Here is a 12,542-nt window from a genome sequence, read left to right as displayed (position 1 = left end):
ATTACCAACAAAGTATAGAAGTAGCGAGCAATCTGTGGACAAGGTTGATCATATATAAGACCATCAGCTCTATTGAACCACAGTGAGGCTATCTAAGCCCAGGCTCATTGATGTACTCGTTCTATATTGGTGATGCTTTCTATAGAGGTTTTATATGTATAGGAGATTGATATATTGAGATTGAGAAGTCTTGGAACATGCAGTTTTAATATGCATTACGATTTCCTGGATACATTCTCCGAGACAATAATTAATGGTGAAAAAAGAACATTTCAATTCATACCTTGAATTACCAAGGACTATGATTCCATGTGCGTTAGAACAATGTACTGTTGTTAATTTATAGTTATTATAATGATTCGTATGCCTTGACAAGGACACATGGACTTGCAAATGCTATCGTACCTATGCCTAGTGTTGGGTCAAGTAGCACTCGCTCTCTAAAGTATGCGGTGCACTTGAGGTAGCTCCACACGCAGCGCTGCACACAGGAGCGACTGTGCGATGCGCTCCCAGGAGTGAAGTTTCGCACCACAAGGAGCGCTGCACGCAGGAGCGATTCGTGCGATACAGCTACCTCTTTTTCCCTTGGGCTGTGCGGCAGCACGCATAATAAGATGAGCGTAGCGATTTAGGTACCTCTTTCGCTCTTGACCCAACACTACCTATGCCCCGTTGATTTTAGATGAAGTTCAATAATTTTTCGGAATATATGTAATTCTCTTGTAAAGTTTGCGAAGATAACTACATGATAAACAACATCAGTCGTTTTGCTGTATCTTTTCACCAAACAACATCTCTGCATTAGTGTATGAGTCAAATAAAGCTCCTAATATTTGCCAAAGAATCTGAAACAATCCAACGCGAGGTGTATCGAACCGGTTGACATTTATGATCAAATACTATCCGTCTGTTTGAACTCTTGGCAGTGACCAGTCTCGAAGCCAGTGCATAGATTTAATATGTTTTCTGATTCCTTTTCTCTCTCTCTCTACCTCTCTCTATCTCTTTTTGTCCCTGCTGGCGAACGATCGATAATTGTCTGTGCCAAGATGACGGTTGGATTTAACCCAATTTTCATCGATCGATAAGAAGTCTTCGCTAGCGTTTTCTGTGCATGGTCTGGATTGCTTTCGCATCGCACAAACACAACCGGCGTCAAAGTGGCCCAGTCATGCTACCCAAATATCATTCCCAACAAGCGATGCCAACTATTGTCCGCCCGAAATAGACCGTCAAATGTTGTGCTGGGAAAGTGGGGCTGGGATAAAAAATGTTCTATAATGTGCTTTTAGCATGAAAAGCTTTGGATAACAATGTTTGCAAATAATGATGCTACAGATGTTTTTATTTATTGTACTTTTTTGTGTTTTAAGCTTCGTTTTCCATTCTTGAAACTGAGAAAAGATGTTTTCTTGAAGGAACGGAAAAGAGTCTCTAATAGTTTAACAATTTGTTATAACTATAAAACAAGAATTAATAACATGCAAAGTAAACTAACTATTATTTTAATAAGTTGTAGTAATTATTGCAAGAAATTAAAATTTATCATGGAATTGCCTTTGGCTAAACTAGTTCTGCATTTCTGCTACTCACAACGATGTGCAATATCTAGTAAAGTAGAGTAAATACTAATTTTAAACACACGCAGAGTCATTTTTATTTCAACCCATAATTAATTCCAATGAAAAAGCTTTCAACAAGAAATGTTTAAACGCCATGTTTGCTGAGCATAATGGAATTATCAATTTTTAAATAAAAAAATAAGCTTATTTAACCGCTAAAACCACTCGCCCTAATCTCTCAACACTTTATTCACGTAAATAAAATATCTACAACACTATCTAAGAACTCATTAAAAGATTATTAAAAAATTCTTGTTGAGAAAAACTAAAATATTATCACTAATTTACTTACTAGTAAAGGCTCAATTCATTAAAGCGTTACGTTAACGCCTCATTTTCACAGTTATCAAACGTTACTTCACCTGTTTCCATTCTAATGGGCAGTCTCACCGTTCACATTCCCATTCGATGAAAAATGAGTTCCGTAAGTTGGGTGTGACTTTTGCACCCCGTTCGACTTTTTTTCCTTCTTTTCACACTGGGATGGGAAAACTATTACACGAGTACGATAGTTTACTACCCAACTGCTCGTTTCCGTCACCGGTATACGTTCCTTTGCATCGAGGAACCGGAACCGGATGCGCCAAGAGGAAGCAAATGAACTGAGAATGACTAATTGATGAATTCGCTGGCACACTTTTCGCTCCACTACGCGCGATTGGGACGGTGGGAAAGCGAAAGATTACGTGCATTTGGTAGGTGTTCAAGCGTGGAAAATAGTCCCAGCGTGCAGGCATGCTCGTTATCCTGATGCTTCGTTTCCTGACGCATTGTGTTGCTGGTGAAGCTTTTGCGGTTCTCCCCGACGCTTTTCGATGTCGAACGTTCGGTTTGAAAGTTTAGCAATTCGATGATTAAGGTTAATCTATGTGAATTAGAGCGTTGTGGAGTTAATGTTACTAGGATGTTGGTTTATGTTGTGGCGCATACTAATTAAGAACAAAAAGACGAAGCTTCTTTTTTCCTAGAATCCAGCGATTCTTTCTCTGCTAAATTATTAAAAGCGACATACTATACGTTCTTTATCAGCGATCAATATGTTTTTGCCCATTAAAGATCCGCGGGATCGAAATTCATAAAGCAAAAAACCGACTATCCGCGTCTGTTGGTTGCTTTTCAATCTTTCACCGTTCATACATCGTGTTCGAAATCGGCTTCGCTTCTCGTTTCTTTTTTTTTGTCTCTCTCTCCTTTTCCACCACCAACTTTTCTCCATTAGCATCCGAGGAAAGCTTCCGCGTGCTTCCGTACCAACGTTTTGCTGAAAGCCATCTTTCCGAGTTCGCGCTGCCAGTTCACGCGCCTGCTATGATGTAGAAAATTAAATTATTTCCATTAGTTTTCACCGGTCGGGTGCCTGGCGGGCATCCGTGACAAGTGCCGAAGGGGGGGTCGGATTGAAGCGAAAGGAAAATTATAATGAGGCTTTAAGATTTGGGTCGAGTGCTTTCCTTTTTTGCCACGGCGCTCGAAGCCACCCCATTTGGGTGGAGTTTTGTTTCGGTTTTTGTACCGCTTGTGGGTAGAAGTTGGCTTCCTAAACTCGATCCCCGTTTTCAGTGTTTGAACCTTACACACACACACACACACACACATTCACAAAATTATTCGACAACAACCGCGCGCGAAGGTTTACTGATGGAATTGAAAGGCCCCCTCTCCGACCCACCGTGGCAAAACCACCCCACCGTGATCCACCATTTTGCCAACGTTTGTATTTATGTTCGCTCGTTCTTTAAGGCATAATTACCGAATACATTAAATTATAGAGACCTGAAATTCTGAACATTCTTCCCGCTTCACAGTAAGTGTTGAGAAGCGTTGTTTTTTCTTTTTTTTTTCTCTCTCTCTCTCTCTCTCTCTCTCTCTTGGTTTTGTGTTCTTTTTATTTTGTTTTGTATTCTAACAAAAGCGATTTCCGGTTTTTACGATGGATGAAACAGAAAATTTGCATTTCTGATGAGTGAAGTGGATGTGGTTTGTTGTCGGTTACAAAATTCACAACAAGCAGCTTCATAGCCAGATGAAGGAAAATGGAAGGAAAAACAGTTGCACCTGAAATGGGCAAGAGTTAGACATTTATTTACGGGGGGCTTTAAGACGGATTGGAATTTTTTAAAGCATTTTTGTTTGTCCCTCAAACATTCCATTCCTTCATTAGAAATATTTTGCCTAACAAATTTAATTAATTCAATCTAATAAAATATTTCTTTCTTTTTCAACTGAATCTTTTACAGGAAAGCATGAGACCGGAAAACAGTCAGTGGATTGATGCCTGCTCGCAGTGACCATTAGCAGTTGTGTCCTGATTCAATCTGTACTCATTTCTTTTCTGTATCATTTAACAACAACTTTTACTCTTTCTATCTCTCTCTTTCTATTTCCAATCTAATGATCCATTCTATTTCTATCAATATTTTAGTTTCTTTTCCATCAGCTTTATGTAGTGAAAACACTGAAGTGAAACGAAAAGAATAAAGTGGAAATCACTAAAGCTGGTGCATTATAACATCCTCATTCGTTGGTGGCAAGTGTGTGCAAGTGTGTGATTGTAAAAATAGCGAAAATTAATATATACAGTGTTTAAAAGTAAGCAGCTATTAAGAAAAATACTTACTTGTTAGTTAATAAATTGTAGCACTGTAAGGATGTACCGAATTCATGGGGTGTCGTGATGAGTGATTTATGTGAAAGGAAGTGAAAGGTTTTTGGTTTACCTTCTAGCAAACAAACACTCGTGCTCGATGGAATACGAAAACACTGGATAAAGTACAGGGCATGACGTCATGAAAGCAACGATTGACCGACGCGTTTGGATTATGTTTCTTTGGTATCTTCTTTTGAAATGTAAGTATGAACATGTCTACCTTTCATTGTGTATGATTGACATGTTTGTTAAGATTAGGAATAGGTTCCTCGGATCTATCACAATGGAAAGATCTTATATTCATTTTTATTGGAGATCTGAGGAAATTGCTTATTGTTGAGTACCTGTCAACAACAACTTTTCAAACAATTTTAAGCTAATTGTATACAACAAGTTTCTTTTAATTTCCTTCATGTTATATGTGGCAGGAGTATTTCAAGATTCTTTTAGTCATAAAGCTCTGTACTGTGAGTTTTTCCACCTTAGTTCTTAAATTTTCAAACGTCTTGTGAATTCAATCGTAAGAAAATAAATTAGACAGGATTTTAATAATTTCTTCCATCCTCTTCAATGGTCTTGGTTCCCTGTATTTATTTGCCAGGTGATTTTAATTTAAATTGAAACCCTGTATTGAATACTGGAGCATGACTCCACTGTGTTTATTTTTACAGTGTTTATTTGCGTCTTAATTGACCCATCGTCTATTTAAGGAAAGTTCAACATTTAAGTTCAGGTCCAGTGATGAATTTTAAGACTTCTGAAACCTCAGTTTAGATTGCAACATTTCAGATAAATTTATTTTTCAAACACGAAGAATCCTTTTAAAAAAATCCAATAGTATATCGATTTCTGTTGAAGTTTGAATATTCTGAAGAATTTTAAACCGTGTTCTTATGTTTAGTTTGATGATTCTACAAGTTGTGAAATTTATTCACTTCATTTGTAGCTTTCTTGAGTCCGTATAATTTCTATTTTTTCGATGTAATATAACTGAAAAGGGTTTATATGCTTTAAATAGCTGGCTTCTGAGTTATTTAATTAACTAATCATAACACAAAAATAATTAAAACGTTTTTAGACGTATTCAAAAACGTGATAGAATAATTAATTACCTTTTCTTCAATTGAAATTTATCGTTAGCTATAAAATAAAGAAACAAACGCATGTTCAACAACTGCATTGAGAAGGTTCCTTCAAAGAATTCAAATTATAGCAAAGGATGTTTGGCTATCTCTGCGAGTTATTGAAGGGAGATAGTCTTCGCCCAAAATAACCAGTCGGTGGCTAGAAAGGTTCCGCTTGTTCAAACATTTACATTTGTTTGCTTTTAGAGACTCCACTTTTGATAATGAATTAATTTCATCAGCACGATCCATTTCGTGCTCTACCGGTCTATTACAATCTCGGATGGAAACCAGTATACCAAGGAGATTTTTCTTGGAGAAAGCAACACCATAAGTAGGTCAGCAGCAGTGGATGAAAAGTGACCGGTATTTCCCAGTATCCCTTGTAGCTCCAAATCAAAACAGTCTTGGAAGGCTTCGTCATTGAAATGCTATGAATGTTTTAGTAGACTCCCATTCCGAGTTGCATATTTTTATATTATTTGTCCATTTTCGCTACCATCAACAAACGCTGGAAATTACTGAGAAGAGTTGATGGATTGGTTAATATTTATTATTTATTTTTCAAATAAAAGTTAATTTGGAAACTTCTTCTTCAAGTTTAAAATGTTTTGAAAACAAACGTCACAAGTTGCCATATTTCAAACAACCCCTTCCTTGACTCGATTTACGAAATTATTCAACACATTATAGCGACATTACACACACTCTTTTCGAAAATGATGCGTTTCATTTTTCAGATTTGTTACCATACCCATCCCATCGACAAAAAACCTACGCTTATGTGCTTAGTCGTGCACTTTCGCATCAGATTGCTGTACAATTTGCACAACACAAATTGATTCGATCATTCAGGCGTGTATGATGCGTTTCTCCTTACTTGTGGCAAAGCAACAAAGCGCAACAGCTTTTCCGGCATGGATCACCACCACAGAGGAACAGTGTACAGAAAACCCTCACGGGAACGAAACAGAACGAAGGCATCCTGACGATGTGCCTAACGTTTACAGACACTCGTCTCCAACCTTCGTCGACGGTAGCATCCGCAATTTGACTATCAGCTGGGACGGTTTTCGATGCAACCGTGCCACGCTTCGGTAGGTTGGAAAATGTGAGAGTTGCTCGGGGAATGTTACCCACTCGGGGCGGTGGGGGCCAAGGTGGATGTCTGTTGGAAATGGAGTTGGGCGATGAAAATAATGATGATGTGCATACATTCCCGGTCTACCAAGAACAGCAACCTCAGACCGCCAGGGGTGGAATTGGTAGGGAATAGAAGTGCTAGATTGTTGGTGTTTTGAATTCCTATCGCACATCTTTTGCTTGTGTTTTTTGTGAGTATTTACCTTACATTTACGTTTACCGGTAGAAGGTGTTATCGATTTGCTTGTCGAATGATTTGATGGCGAGGACTTTGCTGGGAAATACTTTAAAAAAGCCTACCACATACTGATGTTGACTTGCCTCGAGTGGGACATTTATAATGGTGGTAAAAGATTTTAAAATATTTAAAGAAGGTTTTTGATTACTGTTAAACTATTTCTTCCCATAAGCAGACATAAATATATCCAAAAACAATCGCTCAATTTCCTACACGATCTGTTTCGTTTATCGCAAACGATGTGTTTCCCAATCAAGGGCCGATTTCGATATCGAGACATGTTATTTGAAATAATTCTATCCAATGTCTGACTCACTGCAAGGGTCGTATTTGCAATCCACGAAATCTTCTGATCCATCGTACCAACGGCGAAAAGCGAACGATAGTGACGGTAGTTCACCAACATGTATCCGTTACTTTTCGAAACATAAAAGCTCATATGTACATCGACTGACGCTTCCATGCGCTGGTGGAACTGTTGTTAGAAAACAGAACGATGTGTCTGCGTGTAGCATCCGTGTGAAGGTGGTATGTTGGAATGTCTCTCGTGGCAAACGTATATGCATTCGGTTACGCGTCACTAAAGCGCCATAGTGCAACCGTACTCGGTTCCATTTTTTCCTGCTCTTTCTCTCTCTCTCTCTCTCTCTCTCTCTCTTTCTCTCTCTCTGTCTCGATTGCTTACCAACGATACGGTTCAAGCCTCTGGACCGGTCGATCACGTGCTTTACACGCGTAATTGATGTTTGCAACAGGAACATGGAACAGCAAGATCTGTCCTGGTCACACTGGACACACATCATTGAACCTGGGAACGGGAGAGAGAAAAAAAAACAGCGTCCGAACGGTATTGGAAAAAGGGATTGGGCTTTTCAATGGAACTCCTGGCTATTGTGTGTGGACTTTTTTTTGCTCCACAGAACATGGGTCTCTTTTCATTAGGCCTGATTAATTGAACTGACAATGTTAGTTGCATGTTACTGGTCATGTTGTGGCAGGATTTGGAACGAGAAATTAGAACCAGGTGTGTGTGTTTTTTTTATCCTACTAAAGAGATTATCTACGAGCACGAGACAGACGACTAATTAGTTTTGTTCTTTGCTATGTAGATTAAATTTTCGGGAGGACACTTTTGAAAAAATAAGTAAAAAGTATATTTTTACATGCATTTTAACTTTAATATAAACAAGTCAAATTTCATAAAATAAATAATGATAACAGAGATAAATATTTTTCTTAAAATTATTTTTTTACTAAGTCTTCTTATTGAGAAAAAATCCTCCGTTTGAGGAATGACCATGAAAGACCTCATGGCCAAATATCAGGTCCATTGGGATATTTGGTGGTCTTTGGTATGTCAAGCGAAAGTAAACTATAGCCGAAACCAGATCACTTCAGACGATCATTAACGTTTGAGTTATGATGTTGGAGTTGAGCTTTAAGCTAGTCGTTGCTATCCACTTTCATATTGGTTTTTTTTTTTGTAAGATCAATTTTAGTGACGTATCTGCAGACAATAATACATATAGTCAAGCCTATCAATTGTGTTATTTTCTAGAAAGCATCAGAGACAGATACAGAAATTGAGTGAAGAGATCATAGAAAGCTCAACGATTACTCCAATCATCCTAGAGATCACTACCATCTCGGTTTTATTTTATTTTATCTCCTCTATCTCTAGAAAAAAGATATTATAAACGTCATATCACCCATTATCAGATAGAGCCTTACCATTTAAAAATCTTCACTGTTTGTTCGCTCACAGTTTTCGCTATCGTGATTACAAATTACCAGAAAATGGTATCAAATTATATCTTTGCACTGAAGCTTTCATTAAATTTTTCTGAAATTAAGTGCCGTTTACTATATGCTTTAACAGCTTAACATTTCAAAAGAATTTCCAAATAATTTCCCACCAATGCTCTAGATTTTAATCCAATTTTTCTTTTTTTAACATTTACACCTGTACTAAGACTCATTACATGTGATTAACAGCAGATGAAATCCATCTTCAAAGTTTAAGCTTCCACCCAACACTTAGCACCATTTCTTTGCTGTTAGGCACATCCGTTTCAAGTGCCTGCCCGCTCACCAGAACGTTGACGAGTTGTGGTTTTCATTCGCAAACCTCGAACCGTAAGCCGACGTTACGATTCCGCCTGATGCTAGGTTGTTCAACAGTCGCTTCTGTTTTCTGTTGCTAGATTTATTCACTCACAGTGGCTCGTTACGGCAAATGTTCGGTGTACTTCTGCGACACAAGTGGTTGAAGAAGAAAATGAGCCCACCGCATCTGAAAGCGTACCGAAAGCTCTCTTTAAACCCATTACCCAGCCCGGAGAGTGTTTGGAGCGAAGACATTCATATTAATTAACCTCCGGGTGGGGTGACAATTTGGGAAGGTGTAAAGAAAGAAATACATCACAAGTATCATTAACTCCAGCGGTGGGAACGACTGCACTGGAAAGGATGATATAGGGATTATGATTTTTTGTTGTTGATTCAGTTTAGTAAGTGTTGCTGAATTTTGCATCTCATGTGAATGGGTAATAAAGGAGTGAAAATAGAATTACATAAATCTTTAACAAATTAATATTAATAGTTAGGTAACAATATTCCGACCGCTATTACCTAACTATGAATAATATCTTCTCCTGATGGTTATATTAAATATACAACGAAAAAAGCTTCATCGCCACAGGAAGTACACCGAAAAAAAACATGGAATCTCTGTTTTGAAGTACTCAACTGCATAATGTAGCACGGTGTATCATTTTCGTTGGATGGACGGCTTCCGTTTTATTGCGTCGATAAAAGCGACAGCAAAGATGCTTTTTCCTCTCCGCGGGAAAACAACAATCCCTCACACCTTACCGAAAATGACGAATTACGGACCGAGTCGGCGAATAGATTATCCCCTGATGATGATGGAGCGCGCAACGAAGCATGTGCGCTTTCGGGTTTATTTTGCCGGAAATCAAACCCAAGCAGAAGAAGGCAGCATAACCAAGGCACTGGAACAAACAATAAAACCCATTCCCTCCCGCCGTCGGCAAGGATAACCCAAGAAAAAGGTGCACAAACAGCAAAAAAAAAGGCGCAGGATGCGCGAGTCAGAAAATGTGAGGAATGTTCGGTGAGACGTGCGAGAGATGAAAACAAAAGCAACAAACAAAGCGGGGAAGCCATAACCAGTCCACACAGTACGCGGAATGCCAGACTCCACCATAAATCTCCGTTATGCGCTCATTTTTTCCACTTTACTTCGAATGGTTTTGTTTTACCTTCTACGACTTTTTTTTTGCGTTTTGGGGTTACGTACGATAAATTACCGCCAAAGCCTTTCGCCGAGTTTGAGCCTTCCCCGGCAAGGGAAAGATCGTGTAAGAAAATGTATTGTTACGTTTGCGGCTCACGTGCTTTTTTCGCTCACGTGCCACGCGGCGGCGACAGAGAGAGAGTTTAACCGATTGTACAGATGCAAGATATACGTTCCGTAGCTTTCATCTGGTGCGCCGCTAAGACACCACATTAAAGACACCGGAAGTGCGCAAAATAATTCGCTTGGTTTTGTTAGCTGAAACAAAACAGAAACTTCCGGTCGCAAAACAAGAAAAAAAAATGTCTATAACATCATTGCACAGTGAATTTATATCGGAATAAAAATCACTTTTTATGTTTTAAAAATAAATATTCCTTGTAATAATGGCATTGAAATTTGAGGACACAAAACACTAAAATTCCGGAGAAATGTATTATCAAAACTGATTTTTTTTATAAAAAACCGTACAATTTGAAAAACTAAAGCAATATATTTAAAGCTATTTTTTTTAATTCGCGCCTCGACGCAGTTTTAAGTATTCTATGAGTTACTGTGAATTTTGTACCTGGGAATATTATATCAGTAATCTCAGCGTAATTCGTGATCAAACAAAATATATCGATAAATTGTCTAAAATATAAATGTGCTTCTAATGTTCCGGACAGGAATTTCTGCTCATCTTGAACCTACATTCATTTCAAATGTTGAAAATATCACATTTTCTACCTTTTTATATCATCTAAAAGATACTTGAATTATATTTCGACATTATTTTTTCGACCTTTTCTAATGAATTCCACGAAACGCAGTGACTTTTATAAGAAATTCTAAAACAATGAAGTTTTAGTTTGGAAAACCTTAAAAATTGTAACGCTAGTTTTGAGAATAGTAGAGAAAAACATTGTAAAAGAAATTTATGGTACTTTGAGTATTTAAGTATATCCATAATGAAGTATTACTAATTTTTAAAAGAAATGCCTGATTAAGTTAAAATATTTTTAATCCATCATTTGCATGGGATTCACCCATTGTACATTCTAAGGCCATTCTTGCCGGAGCTTCCGGAGTAGGAAGAAAAAATATATATTCCAACATCCTTTAGCTGCATGTTAACATGAAACTCAGCTATACAAACACGGGAACACATTTCTTCATCCCGAACAGGGGGGGAAAAAACTCACTCATGACACTCGAATGTCAAAAATGCCACTTGAAAATGTCGACAGTTGTTTAATGCTCGCCCCGGCTAAACACACGAACGAGCACAAGCAATGGGGCAATAAACTACTTACAATTCGATTCGGGCTTTCCGGTGAGCCACAACTGGCAACCACCCTAAAGCGCCCGGGCTAACGAGAAGAAAAAAGGGACACATTTCCTCCCGGTTTTGTAACCGCTCGGACGAAATTGGTTTTCCATCGTGGTTGGTTCGTTTTTCCCTCTGTTTTCTTTTTTTTTTTGTTTTGTCCGTTGTTTTGCACCCACATGATGAAAAATGTGTCTCTCTCTCGGCAATGGGGAACGGTTAACGATAAATTTGTGCGGTTGCGAACCATGCACGAAGGATTCACCGAAAAATGGGCAAAAACCACCATCACTCGCACCGCACACTTTTTTGGTCCGAAAGCAAACTTTCTCTCTTTAATAAACTTCAGCATCGCACAACGCATCATAACAATCGCTGACGTTGTTTGGTATCACGAGCGGGGTGAGGGGAGGCTTGGAGGCCACCGACGCCGCAGGGGCTTAATTTTTGGACGAGAGAGAGAGCGCGCGCGCGTTTCGAAGGAAAACTCGGGGCGTTGAATATCCCGAGTTCCTTAGCATGTTCCACCCGTGAACAGATCTCTGCCAAAAAAGGAAAAACGGCAATAAATATTCAGGACACGATTAGTTTTCCCGACGCCACGACCAGGGATCGACCGAAACCAACACGTGTCGGTACTTAATGAAATGTGACGAGGGTTAGTCACGGTATGTTTTACTTGCCCGTACTCCTTCGGTGGCCAGCCCGTGTTCCGCGTGGGATGCAAACCATCGGCCCAGGGTCTGTGCCTGTTCGCTGTACTCAATTTATCGCACATCTTCGTCGTTTTGTCTCGACATAATTTGAATAGCACACCAGTAGTGGCAGCACTAGAGGTAGGCAGCGGCAGTGGGTGAACGTGGGTTCCGATAATCCTTCATATGCCTTCGTACGGGAAGCCACCCATTGCTGGCCTCCATGCAAAATGTCAAACGTGAGATGATGGCTAAAAAGTATTGACATTGCTGCTGGCACGCCGAAGGAAATTTCCCCTCAGAAAGTAAAGGGAAAATAGATGGAAAAGGGTGAACATTGGCGGGGCCAAACGGGTAACGGCAGCGAATGGAAGTAAGAGATCATTTTATCCTTCTTGTCGGTGTTGTTTAATGATACGCTGATTTATGATTATCTTTAGCG

At 39.0% G+C, this 12,542-nt stretch overlaps 1 protein-coding gene across 2 annotated transcripts in view; it reads left to right on the top strand.

Annotated features, from left to right (window-relative positions):
• Nucleotides 1-12,542, top strand: part of LOC125770309 (uncharacterized) — a 57,625-nt gene that overhangs the window by 8,735 nt on the left and 36,348 nt on the right. The window contains exons 2-3 of one of the 2 annotated variants that reach the window (XM_049439715.1): nucleotides 3,863-3,942; nucleotides 4,048-4,472. In XM_049439715.1, coding sequence (XP_049295672.1) covers nucleotides 4,412-4,472 — 61 coding nt within the window. In that variant the 5' untranslated portion in view covers nucleotides 3,863-3,942; nucleotides 4,048-4,411. The remainder of the gene's footprint in view (nucleotides 1-3,862; nucleotides 3,943-4,047; nucleotides 4,473-12,542) is intronic. The other variant, XM_049439714.1, reaches the window with a different exon arrangement.

Source organism: Anopheles funestus, chromosome 3RL, assembly GCF_943734845.2.
Source record: "Anopheles funestus chromosome 3RL, idAnoFuneDA-416_04, whole genome shotgun sequence".
NCBI lineage: Eukaryota > Metazoa > Arthropoda > Insecta > Diptera > Culicidae > Anopheles > Anopheles funestus.
The sequence above is the reverse complement of the archived record's forward strand: the minus strand, read 5'-3'. Positions and strand labels throughout refer to the sequence as shown.